Source organism: Bombus flavifrons, chromosome 4 (assembly GCF_040668555.2).
Source record: "Bombus flavifrons isolate JBK064 chromosome 4, iyBomFlav1_principal, whole genome shotgun sequence".
In the NCBI taxonomy this organism is placed as follows: domain Eukaryota; kingdom Metazoa; phylum Arthropoda; class Insecta; order Hymenoptera; family Apidae; genus Bombus; species Bombus flavifrons.
Window position 1 is genome coordinate 9,545,206 of NC_138445.1, and position 17,017 is coordinate 9,562,222.

At 31.6% G+C, this 17,017-nt stretch overlaps 3 protein-coding genes across 3 annotated transcripts; 1 reads left to right on the plus strand and 2 right to left on the minus strand.

The window, feature by feature from the left end:
• Positions 1-6: 6 nt before the first annotated feature.
• LOC138179051 (pentatricopeptide repeat-containing protein 1, mitochondrial) lies at positions 7-2,573 on the minus strand. Its single transcript, XM_069111491.1, has 4 exons — positions 2,432-2,573; positions 606-2,212; positions 221-526; positions 7-143 (listed from the first exon to the last, which is right to left on the minus strand). The coding sequence occupies exons 2-4, from the start codon at positions 2,067-2,069 to the stop codon at positions 27-29; spliced, it is 1,887 nt and encodes a 628-aa protein (XP_068967592.1). The 5' UTR covers positions 2,070-2,212; positions 2,432-2,573; the 3' UTR covers positions 7-26.
• Positions 2,574-2,617: 44 nt separating this feature from the next.
• Positions 2,618-11,874, plus strand: Mgtor (nuclear basket protein megator). Its single transcript, XM_069111455.1, has 16 exons — positions 2,618-2,941; positions 3,218-3,380; positions 3,475-3,696; positions 3,776-4,335; positions 4,401-4,792; positions 4,875-5,134; positions 5,209-5,738; positions 5,818-6,342; positions 6,428-6,900; positions 6,983-7,429; positions 7,516-9,516; positions 9,596-10,006; positions 10,088-10,453; positions 10,531-10,714; positions 10,800-11,123; positions 11,200-11,874. Exons 1-16 carry the CDS (start codon positions 2,770-2,772, stop codon positions 11,310-11,312), a joined length of 7,143 nt encoding a protein of 2,380 aa, XP_068967556.1. The 5' UTR covers positions 2,618-2,769; the 3' UTR covers positions 11,313-11,874.
• A 303-nt stretch (positions 11,875-12,177) lies between these two features.
• Positions 12,178-15,616, minus strand: LOC138179068 (uncharacterized). The gene has a single exon (XM_069111514.1). The coding sequence runs from the start codon at positions 13,765-13,767 to the stop codon at positions 13,273-13,275; it is 495 nt and encodes a 164-aa protein (XP_068967615.1). The 5' UTR covers positions 13,768-15,616; the 3' UTR covers positions 12,178-13,272.
• Between the last annotated feature and the right edge of the window lie 1,401 nt (positions 15,617-17,017).

Sequence of the window (17,017 nt, forward strand, 5' to 3'; positions counted from 1 at the left end):
AATGGAATTATAAACAAAAGAAAGATTCATTTTGATATTTCAAGAATATCACTTTGCACTTTCTCTTTCCAATTTTCATATTTTATTTTAAAGTTGTTATAATCTTTCACAATTTCATTAATTACTTTATACTTGTATTTATCCTAAAATATTAGTAAATATTAAAATAGATCATTATGAATTATACATATTTCAGTTATTTTAAAAATAATTTATATACCTCATTTCTAATAGTTTGCAATATCAATTCATCGAATTTTTCTAAAATATTCAATATATTTTGCGATGGTTCAATTCTATTCTTCAATATATACTTCATTAAATACAACACATAAGCAAAGTTTCTAGCACTACATGCATTAAATATTAATGTTTCTAAAATCACATAATTTGGTGCATAGCCAATGGTATCCATTTGTTCTAAAAGTTCTCTTCCATCCTTGTACATTCTGCATCCAATAGCTAATACTCCAAATGTAATAATATTTGGTATCAAATGATGAAATTGAATATGTTCGAGTATTTTCTATAATGTAATATAAATAATTGATATTATTTACATATTACTTACCAAGAATAAATTTGATTAAATTATAACTACTTACTTTAGCAGCTTTATATTGTTTTCTTAAACATCTCCTTTTAATAAACATATTAAAATAAGTTATATCAACTTCTATTTTACTTTTAGCAATATATTTAAGAAAATAGTTTTCTGATTCTATTGTAGGTGGGAGTAAATCCAACATTAATGTTATTGTCTTTGAATTAGGTTGCACATTATCATTTTTCATACGTTTTAATAATTTATCAATTCCACCAAATAAGAGTAATCGGTTTTCTTGTAATATGTCATTTAAATTTAGGGTTAATAGTGGATTTTTATCAATTGTATCTATATTTAGCTCTTGTTGTTGTCTAGAATCTCTATTATTTGAAATAAAATAATTATTCTTCCTAAGTACTGAAATAAGTGAAGTAGTTAATACTGGTGGAAAATCTAATAAATCTGGCCTTCCTGTTTCACTGAGTTGAATTTGAGTTTCTATCACTTCTGGTACTATAATATCATTTACTTTCAAATCACCAAATTTTGTATCTTTGATTGTCCTTAAAAGAAGATTATAATGAAATATATTTGGCTGTATTTTACTTATTCTCATCTTATGCCACAAAACTAAACCATATTTTAGTCCATTTTCTTTATTATTGATTATTGCATGAAACAAAGCAGCAATTATATCCTGTGTAAAAAAGCCTTTATCCTTTGCTTCATCTGCTATTTCAAAAGCAGTTGAAATTTGGTTATGACGACCATAAGCTCTAATGAGAGTTGCATAATGTGTATCAGACAAATCTATGTTTCTCTTATAATAATATTCTCGTAAAAATGACAAGCGATCTAATGCTTTTTGTGTATCATTTGTTACAGCACAAGCATTAATTAAACTATTATACACAGGCGCATTAAGAGTTAAACCCCTTTCTCTTATGTTTTTAAATAATTTAAAACATTGTTCAATATCACCTTGCTGAGCAAAACCAAAAAGTAATAGTCTATATATATATAAATCAGGTTTATCACCATTTTCTTTCATTAAGTCTAATACGTTCAGAGCCAAATGTAAATTTTTAGTACGTAAATGAGATTTAATAAGTGTACAATAGTCTCTATAACGTAATCTTTGTCTCTTTGGAAGTATAACTTTTTCTGCTAATCTTTGTTCTTCTTTTTCTGCTTTATCCATTTCAATTTTTTCATACTCCTCATGTAAAAGATTTCCAAATGTATTAATATCTTCTGACAATGTTCTTCCACAAAATTTTTTGTTATAAATTGAAAAATGTGAAGGACTATCTTCATTTAGTGCATTTAAAATATATTTTTTACCAAATTGGTTTTTATCACAATATAACCACGAATATGTTCTATTATTATAATTAATAGAATTATATATTTGTAATGAATATAAGAATTGTTTCGTTTGTTTAATGTAATAATAACGATCATTTACATAACCTATAATAGTTTCTGTTTTTGAAAAACAACTTTTTTTCAAAAAAAACATAATTAACAAATTAGTAAAATGTCTTAATTAATATGTATAAGCTAGATCCATACCCATAAGATATTTTCTTTTATCTTATTATTTGTTATTTTATGTCTTTTAGTTCTATTAATTTTAATGCTTGCTATTTCCAAAACAAATATCTAAAATATAAATATTATATAGTAATTAAAACATATTCCTATATATTTTTTTCTTTCTATAAAAAAAAAGATAGTTATAATAGGACTTTATTATTATCAGAGGGGAATTTCTTTTCTGTTATTATGAAAGATGAAAGAAAAATTTTGAAATAAAGGTTATGAAATATATCCATATATATTAAAAAGTTAAATCATAAAATATTACATTAATCTACTTACATTCATATGTTACATAGAAAACAATAAATATTTCAATTATTTAATTACTATTGTTTAGCTACAATAAAATGGCACACTAGCGCTGCGTATAACCAAGTACAACGTACAACTACAACCTTACAACTAATCATAACGATACAGTAGTAAAGCCAGTAGCTGCTAGTATTGCTAGTAGGGATCCGCGTCAGTTCGATAAAAGCCATAGTGATTTACAGGGAGAAAGGTGATATACATTGAATGTTTGATCAAATGTGTCTTCGATCGAGCCTGATTATTAATAAGGTATTAACTCATCATTGAAGAAAGATTTTCTTGATTGAGCAATATCGAACGAAAAGATGGAGAAAACAGAAGAGAACGAACATAATGTGTTGGGAGAAGTTTTAACTGAAGAAGAATTAACGCAAGTTCCTGACGCACTTGCAAAAAAGCTTAATGCTTATTTCAATGAAAAATTCGAACAGTACATTACAGCAAAAGCAGTTTTTGAAACTAACAGAAAAAATTTTGGTAAGTTTGAATTGAATTTTATATTTTTTATTACTATAACGGTTGACTAGTTTATTTACACAAAGGAGATAACCTCTCCATTGGAATGTGCCGCATTCATTAAATAGTTTACATTAAATATCTTATTACATATATAAAAGAAACATTGCTATAAAAAACTTGATGGCCAATTTTATTATTTAATTATATGTATATTACGAAGTCTTTATTTTTGTAATATTAATGAAATTGGGTTATTAAAAATGAACAAAGTTTTTATTTTTGAAATTTTATTAGACCAAACTTTAGATAAACTACAAAAGGATTTAACAGAAGAAAAATCAGACTCTGAAGAATGTAAGGGAAAACTTGAATTGGCAGAAAAATATACTACTGAACTACAAACTAGTTTAGATCAAACTAAAGGTGAAATACAAAAACTACAGGAGACTGTTAAAAGGTACATGTTTATGTTTATGTGTTGTTATAAAAAAGTATTATTATATATGCACAATACATATAATTATAATAATTAATTATTTAATTATTTACAGATTAGAAAAAGAAAATGGTGATTTGCGTCGTCATAGAGATACAGTTGTGGATGAAAGAGATGCATTGCAATTACAAGTTGAAAGGCGAGATAGAGAAGTTGAGAGAATGCATACTGAACTATCTTCTTTGGGCACTCAATTGCAAAATGCTGTTGCTGCAAAATGTCAAGCTTTAGCAGAAACAGAAGAAATTCGAAGTCTTGATATGAACCTTGAATTCAAGTATGTATTTAGATAATAAATATTTCATAATGGACTCAAATCTTCACAAAATTTTAATATGTTATTTGAAATATTTTAGAGAAAAACGTTTAGAACAAGAAAGGACTCTTTTATCACAGCAAATGGCTAGCCTTGAAGAAGAATTGGCAAAGAGAATGTCAGAATTACAGTCAACAAGAGCAGAAGCTTCTGCACGAGCGCTCTTAACAGATACACGTTTGGCACAACGTGATGAAGAATTGCGTATAGCGAATGAAGCAACAGCACAGTTACGAGAATTATACACATCTCTTCAACGACGCTGCGATGAACTATCTCAAAAATTAGAAGACCAACGTACACACGAAATTTCTATGCATAGTTCTTATCGAGAAGAAATTGGTGCTCAGACTAGATTAGCAGATCTTTATAAAGGCATGGCAGATGAAGCAAATGCAAAAGCTGAGGAATTTAGTAATGCAGTTAAAGAACTTCAGGAATTACTAGAACATGCTACTGAACAGTATGGAATGCTAGAGACAACACATAATCAACTTCAGTTACAACATAAGCAAGAGTTAGTAGAAAAAGAACAGAAGATAGATGAGCTTTCAAAAGAATTAAATCATGCAAACGAGTTATTGAAAAATATTAAACAAGGTAATTAGTTTATTGTTATCTTTGTAGAATCTTATTTGTCTAATAATCATACAATTCTCTTACAGAACGGTTAGATCAAGCTGTTGAACAGCTTGCACCTACAGCAGCTATAGCTAGTCGGGTGCTTAGGAAAGGCTTAAGCCTTACTCAAATTTATACGCAATTAGTTGATCTAACAAATGAGTTGACTTCAGAACGAGAAGAAAATGGACGTTTAAAATCACAAATGGACGTCATTTTACGTGAATTAGAAGAAAAGGCTCCTGTTTTACAACAACAACGTGAAGATTATGAAACCGCGATGGCAAATATTGGTACATTAACATCAAGATTAGATGAACTTTTAGTAGAAAATCATAGACTACAAGAAACAACTGATGAAGCAAATCGCATTGCTAAGCACCATACTAAAGAAAATGAAAGGTTAAAAACAGAAGTATCAGATTTAGCTAGACAGGTAAGCAATTAAAGCTAGATGTACATGCTTATATATTTTTGAGTATATAATGAAATTTGTATGCAATATTTGCTATTTTTAGGTGTGCTTCCTTTTAAAAGAAGTCCAAGAGAGTAGAACTAGTGCAGCTGTTGATACAAGTGAATTTCCAATGGATATGGATAATCTTGCTTCATCTGAAATCATTAGTAAAAAGCTTGTTACTTTTAAAGATATTGAAGAATTACAAGAAAATAATCAGAAGTTATTGTCAATAGTTCGTACACTATCATCAAGACAAGAAGAAATAGAAAGAGCAACAGATGAAATAAATTCTGGCGAAATGAAAGAAAAATTAGATAGGTTTGTAATTGTACTAAAAATGTATTACAATAATGTTTGATTTCATTTATTTTAGTTTTCCATAATTATAATAGGTACTTAGAACAATTGGAAGACATGCAAGCTGCTCAAGACAGACAAGCCAAGATGTTAGAAGGTCTTTTACGACAACGGGACATGTATAAAAATATGTATCAGCAATGTTTAAAGCAGGCAAATGTAACAGACAAAAAAGAACTATCTATGACACAAGAAGAAGAAGAAGGGAGGGAAATTAATGGAGTAAAACCTGTTAAAGATGAAGTGGCTACTATTACTCAAGATGATGTTAATAGAGAAAAAGAATTGCAAAAACAATTAACAGAGACTGAAACTAAATTGAAACAGATTACAGATGATTATGAAACATACAAAAAAGAGAGGGCAGCCCATGAACGAATGTTAGGAGAGGAAGTAGAAAGGCTTAGGAAAGAAGCAGAAGCTCATTCAGACAGATGTTGCAGATTAAAAGCGCAGTTAGATTCGGCTAATGATAGATTTAATCTTTTACAACCAAATGTTGCTTCTTATAAGTGTCAAATAAAAGTTCTTGAAGAAAAATGTTTAAATTACAATGTGACAATTGGTATGAAATATTTGTTGTGTTCACAGTTATTATGTTAAGAAAGTATTAATAACTATTGATAAGTTGTTTCTTTTTATAGGCAAACATGAGCAAAGCTTAATGATTTTAAAAGATGAAGCTTTGACAGCTCAAACGCGACTATCTCGTGCTGAAGTACAATTAGAAAACTTACGTCGATCTCTTTCAATTTTAAGTGATTCTGAAAGTCGCCTTATGAAAGAACGTGAAGCATATCAGAGAGAACGTCAAACACAAGCTTTATTGCGAGCAGACGTTGAATCTATTAAAGCAAGTTTGGAACGGGTTCAGGCTGAGGGTCAATTACGTGCCGAACAGCGTCTAGATGATGCTACAAGAGAATGTGCCGCTTTAAGACGTCGTTTGCAGGAAGAACAAGATCGATTTAGAGAATTATCTGCACATTTAGAAAGACAACTTACTACAGCTCAAGAAAGATTAACCGAAGAACGTAATATAACCGAACAAATTCGCATAGAATTGGAACAAGCTCGTCAGTCTGATTCTCAAAATGCACAACGTATAGAAGAACTTAATACGAAACTAAGACAAGCTGCTACTCATTCAATATCTAAACCTTTCACTGGTACGTGTGAAATACAGAGTTAAATTTTCATTTATTTAATTAGAGGTAATTATAAATAAAATTCTGTGCATATTTAAACTTGCAGGTGATGAACATTCTGTAAAAAGATTAAAAGAACTTGAAATGCAACTTGCGACGATACAAGCACAAGCAAAATCTTTATCCGAACAACTAAAAAGTTCACGGCAGCAAAGCCAACAATATTGCGACATTGCAGAAAGTGCAGAAGCTCAATTAAGGGAGGTAACGGCGCAACATAATAAATGTAAAGAAGAATTAGAAACTGCTTTAAAAGAAGCGCGTGTAGAAATAATATCCCTTCAAAAGAAAGTTCAAGAATTAGTAGAAGAATTAGCAAAAGTTTCTAATGGTCAACAAGAAACTGATTCAGAATTAAGAGAAAAGTTAGCTGATGCAGAGAGAAGACTTGAAGAGTTAGATGAAGTTAAAGGAGAATTAGAAATTGTAAAAGGCGATTTACATAACGCTTCAGTATCAGTTAAAGAAGCGGAAGAGAAGTATGCTAGAGAAATGGTATTGCATTCAACAGATTTGCAGGTAAACATAATCATCACTTCACTTATGCAAATAAATAAAATACAGAATGTAATGTAATTCTTTGTTATCACCTCACTTATAGATATTAGCGAAATTGAAAGAAGATGCCCAAACAGTAGAACAAAAGATAGCAAGCTTAACTCAAGAAAGAAATGCAGCTACAGAAGCTTTAAATCTTGAGAGAGAAGCTTGTCAAGAAAGAGAGAAAAGATTACATGAAGAAATCCAAGAAATGCAACAAAGAATATCAGATCTGGATGCACAAAATGCTATTTTACATACTCAAATTCAAGAATTAAGTGACAAGACTGCAATCATGCATAGCCAACAATCAAAGATAGCTGAACAGGGAAGTCCTGATACTAGTTTGGAAGCAATGAATCGTAGCTTTAGTGGACTTGAAGATGATTCCAAATCTGCTGAACAGTTATTAAGAGTAATGAAATATCTAAGACGTGAAAAAGATTTAGCTGTAGCAAAATTTGATGTTCTAAGAGCAGAAAATCTTAGATTGAAATCACAAGTGGAAGTTAGTATCCAAGTTTCTTTACTAAAATTTTAATTTGTATAACTTTTTAATGCAATGTAACTGTTAATACTTTTTCATTAATTTAGGTTATGGAAAAAAGATTAAAGGAAACAGAAGCTGCCCTTAATTCGGAAAGAGAAAAGTCTGAAATTGATGTAGTAACAACATCTAAACATGCAGAGCTACTGCGGAAAGTTGAAACTTTGAATGCCATCACAGATTCCAATAGAATCCTAAGAGAGGAAAGAGATAGTTTAAGTGCAAAAGTTTCAGAGCTCACCGCAAAAGTTGCTGCACTTTCTGAAGAAGTAGTACCACTTCGAGCTACATCACGAGATTTACAAGCGAAGACTGAAGCCTTATTACAAGAAAATACAAGTCTTAAAGGAGAAGCAACTAGATGGAGACAAAGAGCTAATACATTAGTAGAAAGGGCGAACAAAACAAGTCCGGAAGATTGGCGTAGGTTGCAAACTGAAAGGGAAAATCTTAGTAAACTGCTCACATCTGAACGTGAAACACATGCTAAACGTGCGGAAGAATTAAATCAATTGAAAACAGAAAAAGGTGTATTAGAAGAACAGCTATCACTACTCCAGAAACAAGTACAAACTCAGGGAGAAGAAATTCAAAAAGCATCTGAAGAAGCACGTAAATTGGGTCAAGACTTAAACGAAGCTCTTGCTGATTCTTCTTTGAAAGCTAAGGATTTAGTAACATTAAGAAAAGAGCTTGGTGATAAAGAAGTAGTTTTGAATGACATAAAGAATAAAGAGATTCAAATAAGAAAAATAGCGAAAAAATACAAGACTCAGTTTGAAGAACTGGCGAAAACAGTAGAAGAAGAAAAGAGTAAATCTGAAGAGTCTCGAATGTCGGCTGGTGCTTCTGGAAATGAAGATGTTGGTCGTGTATCTCAAGAACGTGAAGATCAATTACGAGAAGAAGGCAGGCAAGAATTGCGTCAAGCAAATCTAGAATTAACATCAAAGGTTGATGAATTATCTCGTCAAATGATAGTTGTACAAAATGAAGCAGAATCGTTAAAGAAAGAGATCGATACGATGAACAGGACACGCGTTGAGAAAGAAGAACGTGTTAGACGAGCATTAACGACGGCAAGAACTGAGCTCATGCGGCTAAGAGAATCAAAGAAAATTTGCGAAAAGGAATTAATTGACTTAAAAGCTAAAGTCGAAGCTGGTGCTACCGAATCAGATACTGCTGAACATGATGCTAGACTTGCAGCACTTAAATCTCAAATGGAAAGTAGAATCTCTCGTCTGGAACATGAAAAGTCAGAAATCCAGGCAGAAAAAGAAACTCTTGTACAAAGAGTAACTCAACTACAGCGACAAGTAGCTGGTGTTAGTGGAATTAGTGCCACTACGGAACCACCAACGGCTAATATTAAACCTATGTCTGCTCGCGCTGAAACTCCATTAGCGAGTATTCGACCTATGAGTGTAGTAGTACAGTCTAGAACAGCTGCCGTTTTACCCACAACTGCAAGTGCACCAGTAATGGTTGCACCTCATCAACAGCAACAGCCACAGCAACAGGTGGTGCATACTACTGAAACGAGTTCACCAACTAGTAGCCTTCCAGATTTTCAACCAGCTAGTACCAGTAGTAGTTCATCGCAGACAGCGCCAAATACTTTACGACAACTCGTTGTTCAACCACAATTAAGTGAATCAGCAGAATCAACGCAAAGGGAAGACCCAGAAAGTGCAGAAACACTTAGTGTACAACAACAGCAATGTCAACAACAACAACAACAACAACAACAACAGACTGTTGCACTAGTTAGTCCAAGAGTGGAACAACAACAACAACAGCAACAAGCTGCTGTCAGTGATCAACAGCAGACTGTAGCTAGCAGTTCTACTCAGTCAGTAAGCACATCGCAAGCTTCGACAGGCCATAAACGTCCTAGAGCTCTTGATTCGACAGCATCAGGGTCTGGAATTGTTGAAGGTGTAGATCATAGTAGACAGGAACAAGTGCTTAGTCCCAAATCTAAACGGTCTAGACAAGAAATGTCATCTACTGCTAGTGCAAGCGCTTCAGAGGTCGAGTACCAGGTGAATTTAAATGATAAAAGTGTAGGAAATATTAAACAATAATTAAATATTTAGAATGATGTACTTATTTAATTTTTAGGTACCAACATCAAGCCAACGAGATCAAGATGAGGAAGTAGAAGAAGGCTGTGTCGTTGTAGTAGATTGCGACGAAGGTGAAGGAGGTGGTAATCATCAAACTCAGGAAGAAGAAGAATTTGATAATGACCCATACGAAGAAATGGAAGAAGAAGAAGAGATACCTTATGAAGTGGAAGTAGAAGTGGAAAGAGATAATAATGAAGTTGAAATTATAATGGGAGAAGATTCTACAAGTGTAGAAGTTCCTAGACAAGCACAAGTAACAGTACCTACGAATCAACAGCAACAACAGTCGGAAGCAATTAGTAGCGCTGAACCAACAGGAGAACCACCTACATCGTTCGGAACTCGATCTTCACGTGGAATTGCGCCAATGCCTAGACAACAACAACAACAACATCTTCTTTTGGTATATATTCATTTTTATATATAAAGATAAGGGAATAGAAAGACGGAAATAAAGCATCTCTTTTAATGAAATGAATTTTAGCCGCAACAAGGATATGAAGATGGTGGCGATGATAGTATAGTGCCAAGTACGCCAACTTTATTCGTACCACGTCGAGGAGACGGATTTGGAGAAGCTGTAAGTTCACCTCAAGTTCCCCAAGGACGTTTTACGTTTGGAGATTCGTCTGCACCAACAACAGCATCATCGACTCCTTCGTTATCAACTCCTTCTGGATCAGCAACTCGAACGATATTTGGATCATCTAGTTCTGGTGTAGCACAAGTAATTCAAGAAAGTATGGATGATACGCGAATGGATCTTGCTCAATTAGAAGATGGTGGTACTGGTCGTAGTGTACCTACTACTCCTTTACAAGTTTCACCAGCCGCTGATTTACCACCTTCGGTATAAGAATAATTAAATATTTTTATATAATATTCTAGCATTTCATTTTGTTATGTAATTAAACGACGTACTTCTAGACAAGTACTGGACCTTCAGAAGAACAGGAAACTCCAGTTTCAGTAACACCGGTATCAGTAACGGGTACTACTGATGTTACTGAGGAGCCTACAATACCAAGTATTCGTGTACTTGGTGTTGACGATCAACAACATAATCAAACTGAAATGATTACAGAATCTATTAGCACGACGCCAACTGAAGGTAATTATAAGCTATGTTAATATCAATAAAAATTCTAAATAATTGCATATTACTAAATAAATAAATTATAAATAATTACATGTAGGTATGAGCACAGAAGGTGAAAAACGTACAGATGAAACTGGTCCTTTAATCTCTGGGGATGATGATGCAGTAGATACAGGCGAAGGAACTGAAGAACCAGGAAGTGATATAGTTGAAGATGAAGTAGAAGAAAGTCGTGAAGCGGAAGCGTCTCCATCCAGTAATACTCGGCAAAGGGCAATGGCAGCAGCTAATGCTGCAGCTGCAGCAAATGGTGCTAGAGGAGCTACAGCACGACGATCGGCAAGATCGCAAGATCGATTTAGAACGCGTGGTAGTCGACCTACACCTATTGTATGGGAAAGTCAACAACCTGGCGGTAGAGGTAAATGCAATCGTAAATGATAAATTTTGAAATAAGAATATATTTTCCTAATGTAAAAATTTGGTGTATTTCAAAGGACAAAGCGTAATGCGAGGACATGCAACAAGGGGAGCAAATAGTGAAACAGGAAGAGGACGTGGAACAAGAGGCCGGCGAATGCGATCTAAATATTCATATGCGCGATTCTAAAATTAAATAATTTTGTATACGAACTCATGCGGAAACTTTGACGTTGTTGTCTTTGCAAACGAACGGTGTAAGAAATGTTGACTATTAATATATCGACCTTCAAGACAAGGATACTTTTACTTAGCATTAAACAATATGTTTGTTGTACAGATACATTTGTCGATGTAACATTTGTTATACCTAAATTTAGATGAAACTATGATATAAGTCTTATAATGGCAGTATATATCTACCTTTTCAAATGAGAATTATATGAAATTAAAAACGTAATGTCGATTTCTAATTCTTCGGAATCTAAAGTAACATTCCTTTGTTGAGGCTAAGAAATTAAATTAAAACTAAACAGCATTTAGGGTGTTTTGTTTATGTATTCTTGGAACTGACTTTTATATAATTATTATTCGAATTTCATATAATGTTGATGTGGTTCATAGTACAAATGTATTTATGCAAAATATTTTGTACAAGACGTATATCATGAATTCATGTGTTGAGTTTCATAAATTACACAATGTTCGTCATAAATATTTTATTAAAAATGTTCGACAAGACATGTAACAAGTATTTTATTTTATATAAGTGCATTGCTTTTTTTGTATTTTACAAATTTAAGTATGAATTCTACTATCTTTTTCAACAGTCCTATAAGTAAGCATTGGAGACATATTTACATATTATGTTTCAACTTCCAACTATCAATAAATAATATAAAATATCTACCTAAGTTTTATTTGTATACTTATGGTATCTGCTTAAATACAATTTGACATTTATTATGAAATTTACTATTAGAATAAATAAAAGGTATTTATTACGTTCCACACACAGAAGATGCGTAATAATACAGTATATTTTATACATCAGTCTTGTGTAGTTTAGTCGTATTTTAAAATAGCATTATTAATTAATACTTCTTCAGTATTCAAATATCTTGTATTGTTTGCAAAAACTTACACATAACGAGTGAATTAAAAAAATATGGCAAATATGTATAAATACTGGAGATATAATTGATTAATAAATATCAGTTTTACATGTTTTACAATACAATTAAAACGAAATCTATCAGTACTATGATTTCGATGTTACTACTATATAAATATGATAATATCACAATAATGAATATTAAACCCCTCTTCTAAAAGAGTCAGAGTGATTTCTAAAATAATAATACACTTTGGTCCCCTTTATTTCTTTTTAATATTGTTAAAAATAATTGTAAGATAGTGCACGAAATATGACTAGTTACATAAATAATTAATTTTTGTCCATTATTTTCGTATAGTGAGTTACATATAGTCAGTTATGTATGATATTATCTGAATCTTTTCAATGAAGTCAATTTAATTTTACTTCTTTCTTTGTTTTTCGTTTGTGGTTTGAAAAAACAACGAAAAACTTTAATGTCTTATGCTTTAATGTCAATATAAGAATCTAGATTGTGAAAATTAACTTCATCATTTACTTTTTGATTGTTACAGAACGCCTACTTTTCTTAATTAAATCCATGATATTTCTGATAATGGGGAAGTAGAAGTTTGCTATAAATATGAATAGATCGTCAAATTTTTTCACTTCCTGAGAAGTTGTATAAATTCGTTGCGTATCAGAACTAATAATATACATACATATATATATATATATATATATTTCTTGTAAAACAGGTGTCCATCAACTATTCTATGATAATTTGATGTTGGAGAGACAATCATCACGTTGTTGGGCTTTATGCCAAGTTTCTGTGCACATAGCATCAGACACGCTTACACTAAACGTTTCCGAACTAAACCGGTAAATTAAAGTAAACTAACTCAAACAAAATAAAAACTTTAACATTCTTAATTACATATTTTGATTCATTAACAATCTTTCCTATAAATCAATACTGTGTGTTATATTTACAATTTGTTATGCAAAAGTCACTTATTTTGAAACATCTCCCTTTAGTCTATCTGATCAACTAATTTGAAATTAAAGTTACGTTAGGCTGCTGATGCTCTAGTCGATACCGATCACTGATTCTAGTCATTTCACAGGAACATTGACCATGCTGTTCCACGCTGATCCATTGTCGTCTGTTATTAGTCCTGTTATTAGTTTCGTAACTCATTACCTCAATTTCGATTTCTTCATAATAGATCGTTGATTGTACAGGTAGACAACTCATATCTGAATTCATGCAGCATCCGGAGTGTCCGTCACATCGCTTTACAACAATATAAACAGGCTGAATGGTACTCTCCCCAGGATTCTGATGCACGTTTTGCATCAAGTCTCTCAGATGGTACGCTCGAAATTGTGGTTTTTTACAAACAAACATGCTGGACGTTTTCACTGCTTCAGATAAAGTAATCTTATTGCTATTTACCGCCGTTGATCGCACCATGTTGTCCAAAGCCAATAGGATGAGTATCATTAACTCCAATAGGAAAGTCCTCAATGACCTATTTCTCATGCCTTGTATCTGTTAATTTATACTATAATTCTTATTGAATAATGTATGTTATATCACTATGATTATCTTTACACACACAGTTTGGGCAAATTGAAAAATTCAATTTGAATCTCACTGAAGATCACGTTCATAAATTCAAATTTTACGGCGCGATACTTGGTGAACGCGTTTGAGATGTGTCTTCTCTAGCTAAATTACACGAACCACTGATATGTAGTCGTATCAAGAGGCATCCAACTGAGACTTTCCTGCTGCCAGAAGTGTATTTATACATGGAAGAGCTTGCACACACTTCACGCAAGGTATACACGCATCGTTACATTCATGCACACGTAAAATCTGATATCCTACAATTCTGCGGTAACATTTACTCATGCATTCCTTAAACCACTCAAAATATCCCGATGCATGGGAATTGTCACACTTTCTATCGTATGCGTCATGGATTCCATCCTGGAATATGCCTTAAAGCTTAATACAGTGATGTTAAATTTTTAAAATACTATAATACACAATAATGTAATATACAATAAAAAAATCATCATTTTATAACTATTTTTCAGTTTAACATATTCTTCAGACTTAAATTCACACAATAAACTCTTATAATTTGCTACTCTCTTCGACATATTTGTCAATGCGATCGACTAACTTTCCGATAAGAGGATGTACTCGCTTATATCAAAGTCGAACTTCGACTTTTCTTTTATTGGTATGTTACTTGAGCAAGCTATCACTCATATACATATGAAACTTTTAATACACATTCAACAAATTCATTTCGGACAAGCTATTCATAACTCAATGGACAATCAATGATGTAAGTAAGATTGTAATAATTGCGGGAGTCACTTTTTTTTATTGAAGTTTACAAAGATGTGGTAAGCTTTTACTTATAAGTAAAATTGACTCATTAATATGATTCATTGAAAGTCGAGTACAATAAATAATTGAGAAATATGCGGTTGTATTACATCTTCCTATCTTCTACCTCCTACTATTTTCCTCATTGTTTCATAAAAAAATCTCCAGTCGATATATTAAAGGCAGGTTGTAAACTATGGTTCTGAGATTTCAAGGAACATTAATTTCTCTTATAATTTGAGAATTTTCCACAAACAAAACTGCTAGAATGATGTTTTGCGGTCGAATATTTGTTGCAAAGGAAGAATTGAAGTGGTCATTTTCTCGCAACGACCCCTTTGAAATATAGTTTTAAGTTGTTGGTGCAAGGTATGTCCAAGGTATGCGAGGCACTCAACTGTATAAATACTTGCTTATTCTTAAGATATCTTTGAATTTACAAAATATATTTTTTATTTATCTATCTTGATCTTCATTTTTTATTAAAAAAAAAATAATAATACACAGAAAATTGAGATAAATTTTATATCTTGATTCTAATAAAACAGGTGAAGTATTCAAAATTACTCTCGATAAGAATGTATTAGCTATTTCCTCTTTCATAAAGTGTATTCTGCATTATCCAATCCATTAGATATATTTCTTGTGTAAATTTCGTTTATGTACATTTCGTCCGTTAAAATATAATTATGCTGATTGCAACGAACAGAACAGATTAAATAAAACAAGTTTTCTCATGCTTTCCCGCATGAGATCTATTCGTGTATATAAATATGTAACTGTTATTTAGGTATTTATTTATTCTCGCGAAGTTACGCGATTATTTTACCATTCGTTATATTATATAAAGATATAGATCAATATGATAATTAAATTCAATCGACTATACATACTGTTTCATTTATACACGTGAAGAGTAATACATTGACTTCGCAATTATTCTCAATGAACTCTTATCTCTGGACTATGTTTGATAAAAGAACAGTGATACTAAGAATAGAAACGCAATAGAGATACAAAGAATAGAAAAGAGACAAAAAATTTGCTTGATTGAATAAAATTTTTATGTAATCAGAAACTATTTAATCTTCAAATATAAGCACTATACCGAGTACATTTACTTTCTGATCGCGGATGTAAGTACATGAATCATCGGTTAACCATCATTTCAAATTTCCAAATGGTTACTTGTAAGAAAGTAGAAATTTGTTTGTATCTTATTTTGACAATTCGCCATACAATTAATTTTCTCCCAGTTTTCTGTTTTATATTTTGTAAAAGCCTCTTATATGCTTCGTACATATATACTTGTCCTCATCTTATTCTTCATAATAATTGCTTTTTATTCATATTTTTATTGATTAATCTATTTACTGGTACAGAAAGAACATCTTTCTTAAGAGGTATTAATGTATTTACTACGACATTATAATTTCAGTTATAAGAGATATAATTAATAGCAAAATTGTGGGTGTGACAATTAGTAATTTCACGGATTCATTTGATGTAACGGGATAGCCCTCATAGTGCAAACAAAAATAAAATATATAATGAACGTGTTAGTGCTAGAAGTCACGTAATTCAATAAATATCAATTCTTAAATGAGATTAAAATAATCAACTAGGAAATTTCGATTACGTAAGGAGAAAATAAGAATAAAGGAACTAAAACAACATTTTTTTAAAAAAACACAATAAAATTTCTAATAATGCTATTTCTTAAAATCTAGTAGATAGATGTCTTCAATGATCAAGGCTATCAACCGATACACCTACACACAAAATTCCATTAACGGTTCATAGATTCGCAACTTCGCATACCATTGAGTCAGTTCCATGAATAGCTGTTAACGGATATTCATAACATGAGTTTCGATTTGTGCAACCGATGGTCACTCTCACCTTCCATATAAAAAATTTTCGGAAACAGATATATTATTCATTTGATAAATGGCAACATAAAAAATTATCTTTTACTATTTATACATCGTGTAAAAATGAAAAGAACGTCATGAGTAAATTTTGCAATCAGACACTTCGCAGACGATTGCAATGACTCACTGCAACCTGTCGCATCATATAACACTGGAGACCAGAGAGGGTCGAGATACTTCATGCCATGCCACTATATTAAGCAGTTTCTTTAACTTAATTATACAGATCTGCTGACATCTAATTGTTCCTCTGAATAAAAATTAAAAATATAAATATTTATGTGAATTATTACTTTCGTAATAACGATTGAATATTAGATTTAAATTGTCTTTTTTTAATTTCTTAAATAGTTCATAAATTTTTTAATAGAGTAAGTCAGTGAAAATAAAGTCACTGAGACTTCCATAAGAATTATTTGAGAGCAAGAAGGATCGAACAAAATGCATCGATG

Bases quoted from the DNA above. Each gene is read 5' to 3' on its own strand.
- LOC138179051 (XM_069111491.1), bottom strand. From the start codon at position 2,069: ATGTTTTTTTTGAAAAAAAGTTGTTTTTCAAAAACAGAAACTATTATA. The intron at 527-605 runs GTAAGTAGTTAT...ATTACATTATAG, and splicing joins AACAATATAAAGCTGCTAAA to AAAATACTCGAACATATTCA. The intron at 144-220 runs GTATATAAATTA...CTAATATTTTAG, and splicing joins TGCAAACTATTAGAAATGAG to GATAAATACAAGTATAAAGT.
- Mgtor (XM_069111455.1), top strand. From the start codon at position 2,770: ATGGAGAAAACAGAAGAGAACGAACATAATGTGTTGGGAGAAGTTTTA. The intron at 5,739-5,817 runs GTATGAAATATT...TTCTTTTTATAG, and splicing joins AAATTACAATGTGACAATTG to GCAAACATGAGCAAAGCTTA. The intron at 11,124-11,199 runs GTAAATGCAATC...TGTATTTCAAAG, and splicing joins TCAACAACCTGGCGGTAGAG to GACAAAGCGTAATGCGAGGA.
- LOC138179068 (XM_069111514.1), bottom strand. From the start codon at position 13,767: ATGAGAAATAGGTCATTGAGGACTTTCCTATTGGAGTTAATGATACTC.